The sequence below is a fragment of the Sciurus carolinensis genome, chromosome 12 (genome assembly GCF_902686445.1).
Source record: "Sciurus carolinensis chromosome 12, mSciCar1.2, whole genome shotgun sequence".
In the NCBI taxonomy this organism is placed as follows: Eukaryota; Metazoa; Chordata; class Mammalia; order Rodentia; family Sciuridae; genus Sciurus; species Sciurus carolinensis.
This window is the reverse complement of record NC_062224.1, coordinates 73,104,947-73,129,732: the sequence shown is the minus strand read 5'-3', so window position 1 is coordinate 73,129,732 and position 24,786 is coordinate 73,104,947. Positions and strand designations below refer to the sequence as shown.

Here is a 24,786-nt window from a genome sequence, read left to right as displayed (position 1 = left end):
CATCATCAGTGTACCTGAAGAGGAAAAAATAAAAGTTAAGGGCATTGAAAACTTCTTCATTGAAATAATAGGAGAAAACTTCCCTCATCTTGGAGAAGACAGACATCTAGGGACAGAGGGCATTCAGACTACAAATTGACATGAGCAGAAAAGATCCTCACCACAAAAGAGTTAAACTGTCAAAAGTAGAGTAGAAAGAATTTAAAATTTGGCCCAAGACAAGTGTCAAGTCACAACCCCTTTAGGGGCAGACCCAGTAAGCTAACAGCAGATTTATCAGCAGAAGCCCTAGAGTCCAGGAGTGTTTGGAACAATGTATTTTAAGTCCCAAAAGAAGTAACTGCTAATTAAGATTAACCAATAGGCTAACCTACAGAATTAAAGAAGAATTATTTTCCACAAAAAGCATGACCAGCAAATCAGTTTACAAATACGTTTAAGGGAGTCCTACGTACACTCAGAAGTAGAAGGAAGGTAAATACCATCATATGAAAGCACAGAACCCACTTGGAGAGTAGATACACACATGAGAACTAGAAAAGAATCAAACTCTGTCAATACAATAAGTCATAAAACACAAAGATGAAAAACAGAGGATGAATTTAACAAAATAATTCAAAACGAGCAGGAAAAAAACCCAAAATGATAGAAACAAGTTCATACATTTCATTAATAACTATTAATAGAAATCATTTTAATTCTCCAGTTAAAAGATACAGAATTGGTGAACAGATTAAAAAGCAATAACCACCAATATGCTTCCTAAAAGAAACCCACATCACAGGGAAGGGTGCACACAGACTGAAGTGAAAGATTGGAAAATGTGATTCCAAGCAAACACAATCTGAAGAAAAGCAGGAGTAACTTTACTTATCTAAGAAAATAGACTTAAAGACAAAACAGTGTGAAGGTCCCTATATACTGATCATGGAATCAATATATCAAGAAGATATAATGATTATAAATTTATATGCATCTAATAATGGAGCATGCAATGTTATAAAACAAACACTATTAGATGTAACAGGAGAGAGAGAGAGAGAGAGAGAGAGCTTTTCAAATTATTTCATGGAATTGAAGGGAGGGAACCCTTCCAAACTCATTCTATGAAGCTAATGGTTACCCTGCTACCAAAATCTGACATAGCTACAACGAAATAAGAAAACTATAGAACAATATCCCTCCTGAACACAGCTGCAAAAATCTTCAACAAAATACTTACAAATTGAAATCAACAGCACATCATAAAGATCATAGATGATGATTAAGTTGGTTTCAGCCCAGGGACACAAGACTCTACCAAAAATGTTACTAAAACTGATAAATGAATTCAGTACATATTTTAGTCAGTTTTTTTGCTGCTGTAACTAAAGGACCTGACCAGAACAACTGTAGAGGAGGAAAAACTTATTTGAGAGCTCACAGTTTCAGAGGTCTTAGTCCATAGACAGCAAGTTCCATTCCTCAGGGCTTGAGGTGAGGCAAGACATCATGGCAGAATAGTGTGGCAGAGGGAAATGACTCACATGAAGATCAGAAAGCAGAAAGAGAGAAATTCCACTTGACATACAAATATATACCTCAAAGCCATGCCCCCAATGCTCTACCCCCTCCAGCTACACCACACCTGCCTTCAGTTACCACTCAATCCCTTCAGGTGATTAATTCATTGATTGGTTTAAGGTTCTCACAAACCAATTATTTCCCCTCTGAACCTTCTTGCATTTTCTCACACATGAGCTTTTGGGGGACATCTCACATCCAAACTACAACAGTACATAAGCAGGGGGCAAAATCAACATACAAAAAACAGTAACTTTTCTATACACCAATGACAATTTTGATGAAAAAGAAATCAAGAAATCAATCCTATTTATAATAGCCCCACAAAATAAAATATCCAGAAATAATCTTAGCAACTATGGAAGTGAAAGGCCTCTACAATGAAAAGTATAAAACTCTGATGAAAGAAATTGAAGATGACAAAAAAAATAATAATAATAAAGGAAAGGGGGGAAATGGTCTCCCACATTCACTAATAAAAAGAATTAGTATTGCTGAAATGTCCATCCTACCTAATGGAATCTATAGATTCAATAGATTCAATGCAATTCCCCAATTCCAACCAAAATACCAATGACATTCTTCACAGAACTATTTTTAAAAATTCTAAAATTCATACAGAAGCACAAAAGACCCCCCAATAGCTAAACAATCTTAGGCAAATAGGGCAAAGTTGGAGGCATCACAATACCTGATTTTAAGAAATACTAGAGAGTTATGGTAACAAAAATAACATAAAAATGAACACAGACCAAAGGAACAGAATAGAGAGCACAAAAATAAATTCACATATCTACAGTCAATTGATGCTTGCCAAAGTTGCCAAAAACACACATTGAAAAAAGGATAGACCATTTAACAAACAGTGCTAGGAGAACTGGATATCCATGTGCAGATTAAAACTTAACCCCTAACTCTCACCCTGTACAAAAATCAAATTGAAATGAATCAAAGATGTTTATGTCACATCTGAATTCTGAAGTTACTATGTGAAAACATGAAAAACTTCATGATATTAGAATAGGCCACAATTTCCTGTAAAGAACTCTAAAAACACAGAAGACAAAAGCAAAAACTAACGAACAGAGTTATACTAAACTACACAGCAAGTGAGACAATCTAGAGTGAAGAGGTAACCTACAGAATGGGAAAAAAAATATTTGCCAGCTATTCATCTTTCAGAGGGTTAATATACAGAATATATAAAAACTTGAAAAACATAACAAAACCAAATAGTGTGATTATTTGGGTAAAAAACTGGACATGGTGACACATGCCTGCAATCCCAGCAGCTTGGGAAGCTAAGGTAGGAGGATGAAATTTAAAAAAATATATATTTAGAGGTAAATGAGAATGCCACTAGAACAGAGATCCTGTGCCTACTAGAAGAAAAAGTATGATCAAATCTTTACCACATCAGCCTAGGATCTGACTTCCTTAACAAGACCTCTAAAGTGCAAGAAGAGAAACAAGAATCAATAAGTGGGATGGACTTAAACTAAAAGACTTCTCAGCAAAAGAAACAATGAATAATGTGAAAAGTGATCCTACAACATGTACTATCAGAAAAATAAGAAATTATACTCCATTTATATGATTTATCAAAATGCATAAATGAATTCTATTGTCATGTATAACTAATTAGAACAAATAAATAACTAATTAGAACAAATAAAAAATTTAAAAAATAAAATAACCAATGAATATATGAAAAATGTTCTCCATCATTAGCCATTAGGGAAATGCAAATCAAAACCACAATGAGGTACCATCTTGTCCCAGTTAAAATGACTATTATCAAAAAATAAATTAATAAATTTAAAATTTTAAAAATAAAATATTCTGGTGAGGATGTTGAGGAGAACTTTATACACTGTTGGGGGAACTACTATGTTAGTAGAGCTACTATGAAAACAGTATGGAGGTTCCTCAAAGTCTAATAATAGAAATACCACAATCCAGCTATCCTACTCCTGGTATGCATTTGAAGGGAAAGAAGTCAGAATGCAAGAGATACTGCATACACATTTATTTTGGTAATATTCACAATAGCTAAGATGTAGAATCATTCTATGTGCCTGTGAATAGCTGAATGGATAAAGAAAATATGATATGTATACACAATGGAGTAACATTAGGCCATAAAGAATCTTTTGAAATCCTGTCATTTGCATAAAGTGGATGGAACTGCAGGCCACAAGTTTCACCTAATCATGCCAGACCTAGAAAGACAATGATCACATGACCTCTTCTCATATGTGAAGACTAAAGAAAAAACAAAAAGAACAAAATATATATATAAATTTTTAAAAATAAAAAAATAACTGAAAGCAGAAGACGGATTACTAAGGGACTGGGAAGTATGCTAGGGAAAGAAGAAGGTAGGATGGATGGATCCTTGTAATGATCAACACTTTATGTATAATGTATGAAATATCACAATGAATCCCATTAATCTGTATGATTATTATGTATCATAATTATAATAAAATATACTTTAGTAAGGGTTCTATATTATCTTATCATTTATTGAAGAATATAAAATTTTTCTTCAGGCAGTAAAATTACCAGGTTGCTTTCTTTGACTTTATCAGGATTAGCATTAGGCTTTGTTAGGTTGTATCTGCCAGTTTTGTTGGTACACTGAAGATGTAGCCCTTACTTCTAGCACATGGAATTTACTCAAGTGTGGATTTGTGGGAGGCTCATGTATTCAGTAAGGTCTCTCCATGCTAACTGACTCCACACTGAAACTCAATTCAGTGTTGCCTCTGAAACATCTATTTAGCTCCAACTACCAAGCAGAAGTTCTGTTGGTTTCTCAGAATATTATCTTAAAAGTTGACCTAACACCTAAGAATAATTTCATGCAGATTTTTTTTTGTATTGTGCTTTGGTATTGCTATGTTCTCTCTGAACCCACCCACCAAATCCAAACTACCTTTGCAGCCCAGAATTCCAGGTTTATTCTCCTCAACCAGAGATACTAATGCCTCTGCTTGATCTCCATATTTCCAGTATGCAATTTAGAAAATGCCTTTGAGAAGAAAGCTGGAACAAATGTTAGTAGCTCACCTCCTTTCATTCCCTTAACTCAAACACAGTACCTCTGCATTATCATTGCAAAATGACTGCCAATCAGTCTTTTGTATATTTTGTTCAACTTTCATAGTTGTTTAAGATAAGCAAATGTCATTTACTTTCCTAGAGATGAAATTGGAATTTTATCTAGTGAGTTTCTAATTTCAGCTACTATTTCAGTCCTAGAATTCTTACTCTAAAATATTTCGGCTCCCAGTTTAAATTCTGCAAATTGATTTTCTTGAAAATATTAACAAGTTATTTAAAGATTGTATCTGGACATTACATGCACATACATACATGCATCTATGTGTGTATATGTGATATATCTGAATCACTTGATCATACATTTCTATGTTTTGTTTTGGTTGTCTTTTGATTATTTCATCCTATTTGTTGGTAGGTCTGATAATTTTGAACTGAATGCCAAACACTGTAGAGAAAAAATAAGACTCTGGGGTCTCTGATTAATTTCCTATCAGCAAATATTTAAATATTTCTGGTATGAAGATAACATTGATCCTAGCAAGTAGTTGAGCTGAATTAAGGCTTTATCTCAGAACTAATACTAGGATTTCAACTTAAAGCCTAGCATGTTTATCAGTCCCCCTCTTCCTTGGTAAACTCTGAACTCTAATTTTTTGTCAAATCATATTTTTGTTAATACTTTTCTTAGACTATGCAATATACAGATTAGAAAATGAAAGATAACTAAAAAACAAATATAGATAAAAAGTTAACCTATACAGTGTTCCTTATTTCTGGGACCTTGATCCTCCAAATCCTGGTAGTTGTAGTGACTCAATGATGCCCTTACTACCTTTTAAGAATTTTTGTCCGGCTTTTATTTTTCTTATCAGAAGGATATTCTGACATGCTTCATAGCTGTAGACAGAAGTCACTTTTAATTATTTAATTGTGTGTTTGATACATGATCTTACTGCTAGACTTTAAGTTCCATTAGGGACCGCACTTGTTTGGTTTAATATCCTTTTAAAAAATTTTTTATTCATTTTAAGTAGTTTGATATATCATATATAATGGAGTATAATTTCTCATTCTTCTGGTTATACATGATGTAGAATCTCACCAGTCATATAGTTATATATGTACATAGGTAATAATGTCAAATTCGTTTTTCTATCCTATCTCCACACTCCCTCCCCTCCCTTCAATTCCCTCTACCTAATCTAAAGTAACTCTATTCTTCTCTAGCCCCAACACCATTGTGAATTAGCATCTGCATATCAGAGAAAACATTTGGCATTTGGTTTTTTGGGATTGGCTAATTTCACTTAGCATGATATTCTCTAGCACCACCCATTTACTGGCAAATGACATAATTTCATTCTTCTTTAAGGTTGAGTACTATTACACTGTGTGTGTGTGTATGTGTGTGTATATATAGAAAGACAGATAGACAGAGAGACATACCACACCTTTATATCCATTCATCTATTGAAGAGCACCCAGGTTGGTTACATAGTTTAGTTATTGTGAATTGAGCTGCTATAAATATTTATGCTACAGAGCCATAGTAACAAAAATGACATGGTATTAGCACCAAAACAGACATGTAGACCAGTGGTACAAAATAGAAGACACAGAGACAAACCCACATAAATACAGGTATCTCATACTAGACAAAGGTGCCAAAAACATTCACTGGAGAAAAGACAGTCTACTCAATAAATGATGCTGAGAAGATTGGAAATTCACATATAACTAAATGAAATTAAATCCTATCTCTCACCCTGCACAAAATTCAACTCAAAGTGTATCAAAGACTTAGGCACTAGACCACAGACCCTGCCCCTAAGGGAAGAAAAAATAGGACCAAATCGTCACCATGTCAGCTTAGGATCTAACTTCCTTAACAAGACTCCTAAAGCCCAAGAAGTAAAATCAAGAATCAATAAATGGAATGGATTCAAACTAAAAAACTTCTTCTCAGCAAAGGAAACAATCAATAACGTGAAGAGAGAGCCTACAGAATGGGAGAAAATTTTTACCATATGCACCTCAGATAGAGCATTAATCTCTAAGATACATAAAGAACTCAAAAAACTTAACACCACAAAACCAAATAACCCTATCAATACATGGGCTAAGGAACTGAACATATACTTCACAGAAGAAGAAATACAATCAAGCAACAAATATAAGAAAAAATGTTCAAATCTTCAGCAATTAGAGAAATGCACATTGAAACTACTCTATGATTTCATCTCACTCCAATCAAAATGGCAATTATCAAGAATACAACCAACAATAAATGTTGGCAAGGATGCGGGATAAAAAGTACACTCATACATTACTGGTGAGAAAACTAATTGGTGCAACCATTATGGAAAGCAGTATGGAGATTCCTCAAAAAACTTGGAATGGAACCACCATTTGACCCAGCTATCCCACTTCTTGGTTTACATCCAAAGGACTTAAAGTCAGCGTATTATAGTGATGCAGCCACACCAATGCTTATAGCAGCTTAATATCCATTTTTTACAATACCAGTCATCCAGCTGACTGAGTAAAACTAAGAAAAGACCTGCACATGGGCAGACAAATGGATGAAGTTGGAGAATATCATGCTAAGTGAGATAAGCCAGTCCCAAAAACCAAAGGACGAATGATCTCTCTGATAAGAGGATGATGATACTTAATGGGGGGTAGAAGGGAGGAAAGAATGAGGAAGGATGGATTGTATAGAGGAAAAAGAGGGGTGGGAGGGCTGCAGGGTAGGAAAAATAACAGAATGAGACAAACATCATTACCCTATGTAAATGTATGATTACACAAATGGTACAACTCTACTTCATGTACAACCAGAGAAACGAGTTGTACCCCATTTGTTTACAATGAATCAAAATAAATTAAAAAAGACCTGCACATGGACTGAGTGAACACTTGAATTCCTTCATATGAAGGTGCATATAGAAAGCAAAGGCAAATACAAAGACTTGAAACACAGATTGCAGAAAATAGAAGAGAAAACTTGGTAAGAAACATTATTTCTTCATGTTTCTTAATGACACCAACACATTTTGTTGGCATAGAGGGTAAATATTTGTTAAAGTTTACTGTTAAAAATTATAGATAATCTTGAAAATTATTGAAGATCTTGAAGAAAATATTTAAAATAAAGACATAGGAGAAAAAATTCACATGATAGAAGATTAAGGCATGATTGCTAGGTAAGAATATAGACAGCTAACACAGACTTACTTTTTATGAAGACTGATTGTGAAGATGAAGAAAAAAATAGTTATTTTTACCCATGAATATTGAATTTCAAATATTGCCACCAGAAGTTCAGAGATGAGGCATGGAACATGTAAGCTCTAAAGAAAGAAGAAAGGCAACTAAAAAAAAAAAAAAAAGGGTCAGAGGTTCATAGATTGAGTAAATGAAATGAACAATCAGGGTTATGTAGTAGAAGAAGGTCATAAAAGACTAGCTTCAAGTTTTATGTGGCTTAGGCACATAAAATTTATATATGAAATGGAGAGACCCATAATCCAAGTCCTGAATTACAGAAAGTTAACCATAAATGCATACAAAATGATGACTACTAAGGTACTGTTTGTCAATTCTTTGATACTCCTGAATTGAAACCTTGCAAGAGTCCATTTTGCAGATGAAGAAACTGAGCTTCAGAATGGGACAGTGACACACACCCCCAGTGTGCCAGAGAGCCAGATTTTACACTTGAGAAATCTAAATCCAGAACCTGCAGTCTTTACTTCCCTCATCCTTTTGAACTAGATTGTCAACATCAATACCTCCATTGCCCTTGAAATAGAATTTAATCAGTATTATGCTGTTAATCCATCCATAGCATTGATCACTGTTCTTTATAAAGCACTTTCAAGATTAAAAGTGCTTTTTATTGTACTATATATGTTTATTATGACTGTCATCTTAAACCTATTGCAATAAGCCTAATGATATGTATAGGTAAAAGCATCAAAATATTCATTAACCTCAAAATTTAATAAGCCTAAAGAGATCCTGTATCTAAAAGATGTACAACAACCTGGTTCCCAGCAATCCAGTGTGATAACTATGGTGAAGAAGAAAACAATTTCTGATGTAATTGTAGCTATAGCAATCAACACAGAATCAACATCACCATCAACAAGGATCATTAATAGGAATTTTATTTTGTCTCTACGTGCCATAGGGTTTTAAATCTATTTCTACATTTAAGGCTAATGGAGACTAAACAAATGGAGCTATCGCTCTAAGCTACTGAAACTTTTAAAAAGGTAGCTTTAAAAAATGTATAATACACTCTAAAGCACAGGGAATCGCACCATTAAGTAATTCTCATAGTTAAGTGATCTTTGAGATTTTCCCTTTCTATCACTCATTTAGTTAACTCCCCATTCAACAAACATTTAGTGAACATCTGGTGGGTGTCTTATGTTGTGTAAGGCACAAATATTATAACTGTCAAGAAGACAGTCATAATTTCTGTCTATTTGGGACACAGATAACTGGGGAAACAAGGACTATAATAGAGAAATTCTTGGTTTCTGTGGTAGTATATATAGGAAAGACGCCTAACTCAGATTTGGTATAGGAAGAGAATGAGAACTGTTGGAAATCTATTTAATAGTTATTAAGCAGGAGAAAGGAAAGAGAAGACCTTTCAAATAAGGGAGGGCAGAAGAGTTAAGGGTACGGGTTTGGTCAAAGACCACGGCATCTCAGAGAATATAAATGGATGGACTTAAAGAGGACCATAAAGCTGGACAGTGAACCTGGACGCATACGGATGTAGAGATGAGGATGAAAGGTAGCAGGCTGACAGAAAAGAATATGTGCAAGGCATTTTATTGATAATCTATTAAAAAGCATTAAACAAGGGAATGAGAAAGATCATCAGTTTGAAGGAGGCATAGGGAAGAGTGAGTCTGTTGGCAGAAAGGCCCACAGCACAGGTTGGGGTAGAATGAGGCATAGTTCTAAGAGATGTACCAGAAGAACAGCCAGAGAAGGGATAATAGTTGGAATGTGAGGAGGGAAGTGAGGAGTAGTGTTCAGGACATGCTCTGGTTCCTGTCTCAGGCAATCTGTAACACCCACAATGGAGAGCAAGCACAGGAGAAAGAATAGAACAGGTTCAGAGAAGGAAAGAGAGGGTAAGAAGCTATGACAGAGATATCTGTCAACATTCTGTCTGTATGTGAGGGAGGACCATTAAATGATTCTCATAGGTTTTCTTTATGAAATTCCTCCTGGGATGCCCTGTCTTTGCAGGAATAATATGGTTACCACTGCCTGGAATGAAGGAGATGGCCTAAGTGTGTAAGCAAGTGTTTTCTCCCTGTCTCCTTCCTAGTCAATGCCTCCCCTGTAAAGTTGCACTCCAAGTCAAAGGACTTCCAAACTGAGACTGCTCTACAGTCAAGAGAGTATCAGCAACTGAGCCTCCCCTCCAGAGTCTTCAAATACCTGAGGGCTATGTGTGCAGACCTCCTTCAGTGTACAGACCTTCAATGTGGTCTAAAATATTACTTGAAACTTCCCCCACTCAAGTGGAACTGTAATGCATGATCTCGTAAAACATTTCCTCAGGCCACTAGCTGTCAGTTTTGAAAGATACTGCATCTCTGCAATGATATCACTGGAATCTTCTGAGTGGAAATAAAATTATACTTTTTAAATGGTGTTTTATTTACCCTAACTGATATAAAATAACTATAATTCTTTAAATGTTTAAAATTTTGAAGAATATATATATATATATATATATAAATATAAATTCATTTTTATAAAATCAAAAAGCAATCCCCTTCTGAGGTGGTAGGTTTACTACCACTGGTAACCATTATGGATTTTTTCTGCTCAAAGTTTCTCTATCCATTTAAGCTGGATGAAATGGGAATTCAAATTAATCTGTGTTAATAACAGTACAGAATATCATTAAGTGTTGACACTTTTAAAAATAGCAGTGAAGTCATTGAGAAAATCCAGAATGCCCAAAATATTAGAAGCGAAGCCAATGAACAACTCAAGAAGGTAAATATGAGATTGTGTAAGAACCCTAGGACACCATGAAAAGCATGTGTTTAGGAGCGTGACATGAGTGTGTATAGTGTGTGTAACGGTGATGATTTATCTTTTTTTTAATAACAAAAGAGATGGAAAAACGTATGTTGAAGTTGATTAAAAGAGTGTTTGTAACTAACTAAAAGTTTGTTTTTCAGTGGAAATATTATTCTACCGTAGTGGCATGCTGGTCAGTGACAGTTTAGCTTATTGGATACCTATAATTAATATTTCAAACAAAAAGCAAAATTATAGAAGTATACCCAAAAAAATCCCTTTAAAAATACAAAGGCTAAAACACATGCATACAGAAGCTGGACTTTATGATCAATTTGATGAATGGGGAAAAATGATCCTCTCCCTTGGAGTAATGTAACCCCCAAGCACTTCCTAAGCACATACTTATGCTTCACTACTAAATGCTGTTAAAAACTAGAGGTCTGTAAAGTTTATTCTTGGCATCCTGAGTTATTCTGGGTGAGTCCCACTTGTGTCATTCTAAGAAGGGTGCATTCAGACCCCTGTCCCTGTCAGTCTGTATGAATGAACTCTACCAGATGTTCCCATTTCTTCTGCTCTTATCACACTCAGAAAACACATCGGTCTCACACTGGCTAAAAGCCATTTCTCCTTCACTTTGCTTTCATTCCATGTTTCTGTTCTTGTCTTTGTCCTTCTGTCATTACTGTCTCTTCAACAAACTGCTAGGCCTCAATGACTATGGCTGAAAATCTAACATCAGAGGTTGAGCACAATTTGTGATTTTAATCTTCCTTGGAAAGACTTGGGGTTGTGTTTAGTTGTTTTTGCTCTGCCTTTTTTTTTTATTTTTTAAAAGCACTTCCTGGCAATATTACTTGCTCCCACTCTGAAGAAAACAAATACTGGGACACCAAGGGTGTTGAAGGTCAGAATTAATATGCTTTTACTAATTAGTCTATCTGAAGAAGTTTGCCCTACTTGCACCTTCACTAGAACTGCTTATAATCAGCTTTCTTTTAATGAAGTGCTTAAATGTCCCAATTCACAAAAAATAATACAAAATAATAATAAAGCATAAACACCAGAGTAACAGATATAAACGACATGCTTTTAAAGAATATTTTGGGAGCCCTGCATTGCTCTTTTCATTTCTTGGTAATTAATTGTATTTTGTATCCTACAGCATTTTAGTTTAGCCATTTGGGGGAAGGTGAATACTGAGACAAAAATGAATGACAATCATTTAGTGTCCTTGAACAGCATTATTATGAAGAAACGGTACAGAGTTCTCATCTGCAAGATATTCAACATCAGTAATCACATTTCTCGTGAAGACAAATAAAAGGGAATTACATCCAGGTGCACATGTGTGCTTGTCTCCCCAGTGGCTTGCTACAAAGATCTCCCCAAAGGCACTTCCTGATTTCTGGGCAGGGTCACTGGTAAAGGCAGTTTAAAAGGCTGGTGTGATTGGCATCGGGACACTACAATAGTGGAATCCTCCTCCAAATGATCACAGATCTGTTTTTGATAATGGGGATGGGGGAGTTACAAGGAGAGAAAGGGTCACCTTTAGAATGCCAATCTGAGAAATATTTTAGTTGCTGTTCTTACCAAGTTCCATTTGGATTACTAGCATTACATGGGAAGAACTAAACTCTCTGCATAAATCAAGTGGATTTACTCTGCTTTCCTAAAAAAAAAAAAAAAAAAAGCGTGACAATTTTTTTTTCTCCAGAGATTTGATATCACACCTTCCAGCTGCATAAGAGAGTGGTGCCTGTGTTTGCTATCCCTGCTTTCCAAGGAGAAAGTATCATCAGCTCCACATGATCAGGGGAGTATTTCACCATGGGTATTTATGATGCTGTCTCATTTTGTCATGAAACAGTACAGAATTTTCTGCTTCTTTAGACCCATGGACAAAATCCAAAAACTGAATATTCATTTTATGTTGATGAATTGGTCTAAAACACTAAGGTTTTCACATTAGTAAATTTATATTAATCTTAAATTATAAACATTGTAATATTATATGAAAGATTCATATTGAAATAATTTGTTTTTAAAAAAAATCTTTGTTTTTAAAAAAATTCACTGATGCTCTGGTTTAAACCTAGTTTTGAATTTTAGGGGTTTACTTAAATATTCTGTACTCACAGAATTGGAATTTCAGTGGTTCAAAGCATTGGCATCCAATATAACCCTTTATGTAATACATGAGCAATATTAGACTCTCAAAAATAGTAATCTGCCAAATATCTTAGTGTGAGGTAGATTAACTATTTTTAATAACAAAATGAAGTATCACATTTTAATATAGAATATTACATATTACTCACCTGGGATAAAACATTTTGCCAAATATATCTTGTACATGTAAGAGCAAATGAATTAATAGAATTTCAATTTACTAAGTTACAGAAGATCCTTATTTTAAAAACTTCTATATCTAGAAATTTCTCAATGACTTCATGATTTTCTATTTATTGCAGTATAGATTTTCAAAATACTTTCTGATTCATCTGTATTTCAGTAGTGTCCTTGGTAATATTTCCTTTTTCATCATGAATTTTATTAACTTCAGATTTTTCTCTTTTTTTTCATCAACTTGGCTAAGGGTTTATCAATTTTATTTTTTTTTCAAAGAACCAACTTTTTGTTTCATTGATTTTTAGAATTGTTTTTTATTTTGTTTCAATTTCATTTATTTCAGCTCTGATTTTAATTATTTCCTGTATACTATTGCTTTTGGTGTTGATTTGTTCTTCTTTTTCTAGTAATTTGAGATATTATGTTAGGTTATTTATTTGGTATATTTCTATTTTTTAATGAATGAGCTCAATGCAATGAAATTTCCTCTTAGAATCAAAAGTCCAGAGATTTTGACATGTTGTATTGCTATTCATATTTACCTGTAAGTACTTTTTTTAAATTTCACCTCTGATTTCTTCAGCTATGCATTGGTCATTCAATAATGTATTATTTAGTCTCCAGGTGTTAGTGTAGCTTCTATTTTTTATGTTATTATTGATTTCTAATTTCATTCCATTATAACCTGATAGAATGCAAGTTTTTTTTTTGTTTTTTTTTTTTTTTTTATTTGCTAAGAGTTGCTTTCTGGCCTAAGATATGGTCTATTTTAAAGAAGGATCCAAGTGCTGCTGAGAAGAAAGTGTATTGAGTCATTGATGATGAAATATTCTATACATTTCTGGTAAGTCTAAGTTATTAATTGTATTTTTTAGTTCAATAACTTCTTTATTTAGTTTTTGTTTGGAGAATCCATCCAGTGATGACAGAGGTGGGATAATGTCATCCAGTATTACTGTGCTGTGGTCTATTTGATTCTTAAGATTGAGAAGGGTTTACTTGATGTATGCAGATGCTTCATTGTTTGGAGAATAAATATTTATGATTGTTATGTCTTGATATATAATTCCCTTAAGCAGCATGAAATGGCCTTCTTTGTCCCTTTTAATTAACTTTGTCTTGAAGTTCATTGTATCTTGTATGAGGCTAGAAACCCTCACTTGTTTACAAGATTCAAATGAATGGTATGTTTTTTCCCAACCTTTTACCTTTAATCTATGGATGTCTTTGCCTATGAGGTAAGTCTTCTAGAGACAGCATATTGTTGGGTCTTGTTTTTTTAATCCAATCTGAGAGTCTATCTATCTCTTTTGATTAATGAGGTTAGGCCATTTACATTCAATGTTATTTTTGAGAAATGATTTTTATTCCCTGTCATTTTGATTTATTTCTGGTTTTTAATTTAAATTATTTTCTCCTTTGATTGGCTATTCTTCTAGAGTAGTTCTTCCCCTTGCTGGTTTTCACTTTTATTTTCATTTCTTCTTTATTAAATATTTGAGTACTTTTTTAGTATAGGCTTTCTAGTTGTGAATTCTTTTAACTTTTGTTTACCATGAAAGGTTTTTATTTGATCATCAATTACAAAGCTTAATTTTGCTGGGTGTAGTATTCTTAGGTGGCATCCATTTTCTTTCAAAGATTGGTATATATTATTCTAAGATCCCTTTGAGGATCTGGGTTGAGAAATCAGCTGCAATCCAGATTGGTTTGCCCTAAAACTGGCATGTCGTTTTTCTCTGGTAGCCTTTGAAATTCTATCCGTGTGCTATATGTTAGGCTTGAACTCTTATCATTATATTGTATAAGATAAAAATATTTAAAGTAAGTATGAAAGATAAGAGATATATGAGATTCATTTCTAATAGTGAGATGAAATATTTTGTACTGAGATTTTCAATATGAGCATGAAATGTGTTGTGACTGCATTTACAAACCCTGTCATTGATGGGAAAAATCTCATTTGTTTTCTCATATATATAATAACACATATTACCATATATTTGTCTTTGATTGTTCATTGATATTTCCATTCACATTCATGAATCATTTTAATGTTTGAGATTTTAAATGAACAATTAAAAATAAAGAACATCTTATCATAAACTTACTTTAACATGCAATTCATCAATTAGATGTTCCCAAGATTTTATTAGATTTGTCTCAGAATCTGAAAACTATATAATTGTAAAGGAATAGGAGTTGAAAGCATTCTTTCACATAACACTCTAACTTCTAGAAGCATTCTGGGATTAATTGCTATGGGAAAAAAAACAATGCCTTTGGGACTCTGGGGATATAGTTCAGTTGGTAGAGTGCTTGCCTTGCAAGTACAACACCCTGGGTTCAATCCCCAGCACCGCAAAAAAAAAAAAAAAATGCCTTTGAGAACACAAATAAAAATATAAATAATGTTAATTCTATTTACTGTTTTCTGCCTATAAACTAAAAGACAAATCCAAAACACTTAGTAGTATTAGGTAAGAAATATTTGATAATTATTTCACCTCATATTCATACGTCCAAGGTACAGTTCTTAAAAGCTCCTATCCCCACTGTAGCACAGCCCTGGTATTTGAATCAGAAGTGTCCAATTCTTGATTCAACCCTGAAATTCAGTGACTATTGTACCATGAGCAAGTTCCTTCCCGGAGCCTCATTTCCTCATGTACTATAAGGGTGAAAATATTCTATGGGGTGACTGAGAAGTTGAATGAAAGAAGGTAAGAATAATCATAAAAATGAAAAAGGAAAGGTACCAAGGAGGGGGAAGGAGGGGGAAGTGCTGGGGAGTGATATTGGCCAAATTATATTGTCATATTGTATATTATGTGCATGTTTGAATGTATAACAACAAATCCCATCAGTGTGTATGACTATAATGCACCAATAAAAATGTAGGAAAAATGAATATATATTATATATATGTGAGACAAATGTAAAATGTTTGTTATATACTTATCTTTCCACTTATGAAAGATACAAGCTGACACAAAGCTACCACATTCATTTTGAAAACATGTACTAACTCTTTAATTGTGTGAGTTTAGTTAAGCCATGACACCTCTCAATAAAATTATTTTACCCAATCTGGCAGTTAAGCCAAAGGATCCAACTAATGACTGAATGTAGACCTGGTTATTTTAAAAGTGAAAAATCTTAAAAGTCAAAAGGGAATCAGCAATGTCCTATAATGTGACCAAACACAGGAGAACGTCATATTCTCCAGGAATCACCAAGGCTCCAGGGAGTACTTGGAGCTAAAAACTGTGATTTCCCTACCTGTCCTTCAATTGATGTGTACTCCAAGCACATTTTCCGTGCAGCTGGGCACTTTGTTAGAGACAGAAGGATACTGCTCACTGAGGCCAGTGTTTATGGCCTAACTTTTTTAAAGAGGAATTTGGAAAACTTCCCAGACACTGCATCTGCCCCTAGCCATTGCACCTCAGAGTATGAGGTTGATAAGAGAGAGAGCGAAGACTACTAAATTTATTAGCGGTGGACGGGCCACTCTATCTTTCACTGCAGCAACAGTAGGTGATCCCATCAAAAATCTGTGTGCTGGCTAGCCTGCAAATCCAAGCTGACATCTATGCAGAGTAGATCCTGCTGAACAGAAACAAATGGTATTTCCTTGAAGAAACATATCAGGAGCCAAATGTTCAGCCAGGGAGTTACCTTCTACTTCCATGTGAGAAAAAGTTTTAATTGTTATCTATGCATAACTTTTTATATACCTACTTTTTTTCTTTTTGCCACTTTAAGAACATTAAGCAGAAGTACATTGCACAGGAACTCAACAGTTCAATTACTAATACTTAGTGACAATTTTGATGTAACTGGGAAAATAAGTAAGAATCTCAATATATTTTGGTTAAAATGTAAACATAATCTATTACAAACATACATCAGTAGCCAGCCTCATTGTTAAATAAACCATTTGCCATTATTTGCCATAAAGTAATGGAAAAATTGAAGACAAAAATAAAATAAAAATTGAAAAAGTAAAGTATGCACCATAAATAGTTACAGTTCTCTAGAGTTACTCTGGAATAGTTTGATTAGGAGCAATAATTAAAGAGGTCATAGGGCTTCCAGAATATTCTAGTACTAGTAAGACAAGAAGTAGGGTAAGACAAGTGAGGTAGGGTCACAAAAGTACAGAGCCCAATTTTTATTTTATTTCAAATTTTATTAAGATTTTCTTGTGGATTTTTTGCATTAATTTTCATTTTGTAAATGTTGCATTAAAATATTATTTATATTAGTCCAGAGTTATTTAGTGCCTTTAAATTTTGTGCCTGGGCAAGAGCCTCCCTTGCTTCACTGTAGTCTTGGCCCAGAGAAGATTCTTTTCCCTGAAATTAGTTTTCCTACAATGCTCTCCACAAAACATGGGATATTAATAATTATTACACTAAAAATAGAAAAAAAAAAGAAAAAAGTGCATCAAATATATGCTAGGAATGCTTATCCAGGTAAAGTTAAATAGGTTTCTTATCTTTCTTTAATGACCTGATGCACATTGACAAGATTACATAGCATGGGGCATTTGTCCAATGTACTTGCCCCCAAGATTCAGAAATGATATTCTGAGAAACACATTCTAGTTGATAATGTCTTAGAACCATCTTTAGTACATATTTTGATCCAACAAGGCTGCTCCTCCACAGATTTCTTTTTCATTCTTTCACTCACCTTAGCTTTTGCCCCCAAAATACTAAAAAGATAGATGTGTTGATACAATCAGGCTATGGTTATAAGAAGACTGAATTAGTATTTCTATAAATAAGCATAGTAAAATTTTATTGTAAAGGGATACCAAAATAATAGAAAACACCTTGGCTTTTAGCATCTCTTAAGTAAAACAGTGTCAAACACACTTACCAGTAAAGTCTATACCAACTGGGTGAGTGGTACCAGGGAATTTACAATATCCATTTCCTGTGAAACGAATTCCTTTCATCATGGCAGCCATGGGAGCTGGTAGAGATGACTCTCTCCTTTCCAACTGGTATAGGGGAGAGGGACCATTAATTTCTTCAGGTTGAAACCACCTCACATGGATTGTCGAGCTGTTGATTCCTTTAACCACAGGAGACCTCAGGCGGGCAGGTGCTAAATATTAAAACAATTCTTGTTACTTTCAAGAATCTGGTTTCTATCTCTAGACACAAATATTCACACATATGTACAACACATGCACTTGTACACATCACGTCAAAATCAAATCAGTGTGGTCACAAGTATCTACATGGTTCTAAGAACTGAAAATACAACCTAGAGTTTATCTACAATGTGACCAAACACAAATGACTAAAAGTACTTAATAAAGATCTTTCATAATTATTTTTCTTGAAAATAACTTCTCAATTTTTTCTTAATAAATTGTAGATTATAGTAGCCACAGCTGATGTCCCATCCAGAGTCCATTTAGCAAGCATGTGTTCCATTGTCTTAGCTTCTGTACCTTTCAGCCTCCAGTGGTTCATAGACTGCCCCCTTTTCTGCAGAATTACCTTTGACTGAGTGGGAGCTGCCTCACCTAGGAGTTATAGAATTCCTCAGTGAAACCTGCAGCTAAAGGCTAGCTCTGACAACAAAAGACACAGAGTCTCTTGATATAACATCACATTAACTCGGTGTTACAACTAAGGAGCTGAGCATGTAACAAAAGTGTTTGAAATGGACTAGTTGGGAAAATAATAGGAAGTAGAGGATCTGAGAAGAACTGGGCAGGGTGAACTGTCACTAATTTGTGCCAATCAATTGGTAATACAGGAAGAGAGGACCTAGGATGCCACATCTCTTAGTTCATTTAAAAAGAAAAGTCAGAAAGTAGTTTTATTAAGACTTTAATTTTTAGGGTAGTTTTAGGTTAACAGCAAAATTGAGAGGAAGGGACAGAGTTTTGTGGCATATGTCATACCCCTGAATAGCTTCTTATCATTACTGATATCTCTCACTAGAGTGGTTTATTATAACAGATAAGCCTAAATACACACATCATTATCACAGGAAGTTCATCTTTTACCTTAAGATTCAGCCTTTGTGTTGTACATTTTAGGGCTTGGACAAAAGCATAATGACAGGTATCCATTCTTATAGTATCATAAAGTGTTTTCACTGCCCCCAAATTCCTCTGTGCCTGCCGTTCATGTCCCATCACCAACCCCTAGAAACCATTCATCATTTTACTCTCTTAAATATTTATTTTGCCTTTTCCAGAAGGTCACATATTGGAATCATATAGTATGCAGTCTTTTCACATTGACTTATTTCAATCTGATTTCACTAATAAGTATGTAAGGTTTCTTCATTATTGATAGCCCATATTAGTAATATTCCATTTTATGTACAGTTTTATTAATCTACTGAAAAATATCTTGAGTTCAATGTTTCAATATTCATAAAACTGCTATAAACATGCATTTGCAACTTTTTGTGTGGATGCAATTTTTCAACTCCTTTGGGGAAATTCCAAGCAGCAGAATGGCGGGATCATATGGTAAGAGCATGTTTAGTTGTGGGAGAAACTGTCAAGCTGTCTTCCAAAGTTCCATTTTGCATTCCCACTAGCAATGTAGGAGAGTTCCTGTTGCCCCACATCCTCGCAAGTACTGGGTCTTGTCAGTGTTTCAGATTTTGGCCACAGAAATGAATGTGTTATGCTACTTTCTTGTTTCAATTTGCACTTTCCTCAACACATATGATGTGGAGCATCTTTTTCATATACTTATTTACCAAATCTATATCTTCTTTGGTCAGAAAGCCTTTTCATATACAATTTTCTGATTTTCATCAGGCTTAGAACAGATGTAAATCAAAACAAACAAATAAGTAAAAACACTCTGAAAACCAAATAGAACTTTTGTAGATCAGCAGTTGACAAACTCTGGTACAGGCACCATAGACTGGCCAGGCTCTGATCCTGAAGCAGTCAGGAGCACTGCTGTCCCTGATGCAGCAGTGCCACCAGCAGTGACCTCAGGCACAGAGCAGCAAGTGCCCAGTGCCCTCAAGTATGTTGGGGCCTGGTGTGCTTCAAGGTCCCAGGAGACTGGCAGTTTTGGGGAGTTCCAAAGAAATTCCAAGAGAAACGAAAATTAAGATTTTCTCTACAACCTGAGGGAAAGGGAATAAGAGTATCACCTGAGTTGCTGAAAATTGTGACTAATGTGCTAGTGTTTTGATTTTTCTTTTTCCTTGATCAGGTGAGTTAGTGGGCTGAGATTTATTCTTACTCTAAGTGTGTTGACTGGATTTGATAGGTGAAAGTGAAGAAAGGAACAAATGTCATAATGAATAAACCTACTTAAAAATAACTCAAAATAAGGCTGTGGACTTTAATTTACACTTGTGTTAACATAGCCTTATAGACACTGAGCTATGACCTATTTCAATAAACACAAATCAAAATGATATGAATACAAGAACTGAAATGCTGGAACTATAAAAGGAAACCTACCTAAAGACATCTTAAATTATTATGTGTTACCTTTTAGATGTTGGCCAGCTTTCTAAAAAAGAATAATTACTTGGGATTCTATTTTAACTTTAAGTAAAGAAGAAGAGGCACTGAACAAAAAGTTCATTAACTTAGATAATTAACAATTCTGTTCATCTTCTGCCACTGAAACCCATGTGATATTTTTATATACATATAAATCTATAAATTATATGCATGATTTCTCTTAGTATTCTGTGCCAAAAAGCAGCTAAATGGTGGGTTCACAAAGATTTCGTTCTGCAAGCTATCATCCCACTTCAAAATAATCCAAAACAAAATAAAAAGATAAACCATCCATAAACTTCTTCTCCCACTATGACTTTCATTAGAGTTTGGAATTCCACCATTGTATTAAAATTTCATCAGGCCTCTCTGTTCATTTTATGTTCATTACCTCATTTAATCTTTAGACCAGTCCTAGAAATTAGGTGTTATTGTTATTCCCATGTTATAGGAGAGAAAACTGAGGGACAGTTAGATTAACTAACTTGCTTAAATTGACACAGCTGAGAAGGAACAGAGGCAGAACCTAAGTCCTGATTTCAAAGTCCAGACTTAAGCACTCTGCTCTATTTCTACCTTGGTTATGATCTTAACCAAAGAAGCAGGGCTGCCCAAGATTTTTCAGTCCTGGACTCCAAGATGCAAGTGAAGGAACAATTACAAAGTTTATTTTCAGTTTTGAACATTTTAGAAACACACAAAAAAATCATATTTTGAGTTCTTCTATCCACTTAAGACTGTGTAGTGTTCTGGGACTAGGGTCCTAAACTTTTTCAGTTTGAAAAATACCATCTAACCCAATAGAACTTACCCTAATACAGTAAATGTTCGAGATTCATTTCATTTGAACTAAATATTTACAGGCAGCATGAATCAACCTCCTGTACTTTTTGATGATGGAAGAGGTTCATTGTTTAAAGAGCAATCTCTTCTTCAGGTTGACCTTTGCTTGACATTCAATGCAACTTTACATTACTCTTATTGAATTGGGGGAGCGATGAAGTTCTGCATCACCATACTATTCAGAATCCTGTCCTCAATGGTAGCACAACCCATAATCATTTCTTACTCAGAAATATAAATTAAGAGTCAAAAATCTAAAGGAACTCCAGCAACTCTGTAGTTATTTTTTAAAAGACAACCTCCTAAAAATGAGAGTATGCACTTGCTCTTATTTTGGCAAAAATATTATAATCAATAAAGACACTCTTACATTGGGAGTCCACAAATTAATATCTACTGTTCAAAATCTAGTTGTGGAGCATTTTCTTTGTCCCAGGGGAATTATCTCACCAAGCAATTAATTATGCTGTTCTTAGGAAGTCAACTCCAGAGAATGAGTTGAACTAGAGTATATTTGCTATCCTTTTCCTTTAAAAAAAAAAAAGAAGAAGAAGAAGAAGAAAGTCCAGCTGGTGTATTGTACAGTTTCACTTGGAGGAGTCACCCAAACTTTTTTGAAAGGGTGAGTGCCTTACTGAGTCATCCTTTACTCTAAGACCAGAAGGAGGAATTAAGTGAAGTTGTCAATCACTTAAACTCCACTGGCCTGCCTCATGCCTTCCCCCCACCACCAACACACACACAGAATCACCAAGAGAGATTGAGGTAATGAAGGATTATTTGTTAGATTATAAAGGCAAAGGGATTATAGCTACAAATAAATATAGTCTTTATATTTCTTAATTATAAGACAGTGAATTAAGAGATAATATTAAATAACAGAAAGGGCTCTGCAGATATTTAGAAATTGTATTTCACCTTTTAATTTCCAATGCTGTTAAGATTTTAGAAAAATAAAATTTATATCTGGCTAAGCTTTCCCATGAACAACATGAGGATAAATTTTTGGCAAAACAATTTGACAATAACATCTGTTACCACAAAAATGCATGATTATTTTAGTTTTTATAAAGCAAATTTCTATACAAATACAAGGCAATATTACTTCTAACCAAAAGCATCTTTCAAATTACATGTTGTAAAAGAAAGCAATTTACCTACATTCAGGATGTATCTATATTTACTTAGAAAATTCTATTGTAAATGTAAAGCATAAAATGCATCTTCAATATCCATCATTTCAAAGAATAATATATGATGTCTGCTTTCACTTGGAATGAAATTACCATGTTCTTGGAGTTTTTTTCAACAGCACTGTAATCCAATTTCTAGTAGATCTCTCCTATTTATAAAGATACTTTTATAAAATGCTCTGCTAATCTACATTCTTTATGCAGCATTTATTACTTTATAATCTGATTAATGGCATATTGTAATGAATAAATTTACACTTGCAAAATTTATGTAGTGTGAGTTTCGAGCATCATAGGATAAGAACTAGCAGACACTCTTACTGCTATGCAGGTCTTTGTAATCAAATCTCTACATTTGTTTTCAGGGAAGAATTTGTTGTCTATGAAGACTATATGACTGTGTCATTCATTATGTTAAAATGTCATCCACTTGCCATTACAAAAACATAAATCCAGAAGTGACCAGCGCTTCCACGCTTCAGGGATATGTAGGGAAAAGATTAACCTAACACAACCTTAGGCACCTTGTCAAGAGAAAATAATTAGGACTTTCTCAAAGATGTAGAACTGTGACATGAAATGCAATTTGCCTAACTACTGGATCAGAACACTTGCATGAGGGTGCTGAGACTATGGTGCATACAAGAGTTCAGGAGATGCAGTCATGGTTTTTTCCCAACTGGCATCTGCCTGGTTGTAACTGCTCACTAATCAGTATCCAGAAGAGAAAGATATTCTCCCCACAAACTCAGAGATCACCTGACATTGCCATATTGACTATCTATTTTCTGACTTAAGAAAACAAAATACATTTTGCCATTTCCTTGTTCACTAGTCACCTTCATGAGTGGATACACACAGTGGGACTGACCTGAAAAGGAGAAAAAGTTTAGGTTCTAGATTGGCACTGTAAAACACTGCTCATGGAACATTGGCTAGTAGTCCATTATTTGAACTCTGTTCTTCAGTTAACTCATTTGTTAAGCAGTGACACAACTGGTTATATCTGGGGTCTCTTCAGTTTCAAATTCTATGAATGAATATTTTAAACTAGTGATTCTCAATTAGTAAACCACCAAGGGGTGTGCGACATACTGATCTCCTTAGTCTTTGAGGAAGCTGGCAGGAGCCCTCTGGTTTATTCTCTTCAGCTTTCAGCTACTGTTTCTTTACCCCAGTATGGAATATAAATGTTAGGATTGGTCTATGTGTTCCCTGACATAAAGTGAGGCTAAAAAAGGCATTACTTTTAAAGAACTTAAGTGAGCTGGGTGAATAAAGACAGCCTTAGCTCATTACCATTTTGGTGATAATTGATGATTTGTATGTACCTAAGTAGCATCCTACAGGTAAAGAGAGAAGGGGATCCATTATTTCTGAACTGCATATATAGCAGCAATGATGACAGCAACCACTGTTCCCTAAAGTCCACCATTAATAAAAGGTAGTTGCTTGGACTGTAATTATGGCATCCTTGCTACCCAAACTTGAAGCTTTTATGGGTCTTATGCAATTAACTACTTAAATGCATCGTAACACTTGCTTCTCTGACAGCAAAGTATTGATTTTTTAATCATTTTCAAGTCTCCTCCAGCACAAATAAATGTACTACAGTTACAGTTAATGCACTGTGTACATGCATTAAATGCTGGTGTCACACAATTTATTATTTTGTGATATATAGAATTGAAGTCTGGCCTCTCAGAAAGTACCATCAGTGATCTAACATCAGCATGGAAACTACCATTGTCCTTGATCCTCCAAATTCTCTAACTTCAAAAAGCTAGAGACCTTTTTTAATAGGATACTTAGGCTTTCAAAAAAAAAAAAAACTGAGAGGTGCTGAATGTAAATCTTTTATATATGTCAGCATGTGAGAAAATTTAAAATAGCCTAACAGAGAAGATACAGTTTATATTTTCCTAAAGGTGTCACTGTGGGACCTATAGCAACTTTGTTCAGATGAATTTTTGCCTGGTTAATTTCTTTCCTTACAGTTTTTAGGGCACATCTGTCAAAATATTGTGTATACTCTGATTCAGTCAATTTTTACATATTTTAACTGCATTGTTTAAATGCCTTATTATAGAATGTGCATACAGTACATTATAAAACTAAGACTGTGTTTTTGAAAATCTGATTTCCGAATGCCATTCCTGAAAGACAAAAAGACCAGTA

General features: G+C 34.4%; 1 protein-coding gene across 1 annotated transcript in view; it reads right to left on the bottom strand.

Moving 5' to 3' along the window:
- Window positions 1-24,786, bottom strand: part of Ush2a (usherin) — a 746,720-nt gene that overhangs the window by 481,819 nt on the left and 240,115 nt on the right. Inside the window, exon 20 of the mRNA XM_047521110.1 lies at window positions 17,947-18,177. Coding sequence (XP_047377066.1) covers window positions 17,947-18,177 — 231 coding nt within the window. The remainder of the gene's footprint in view (window positions 1-17,946; window positions 18,178-24,786) is intronic.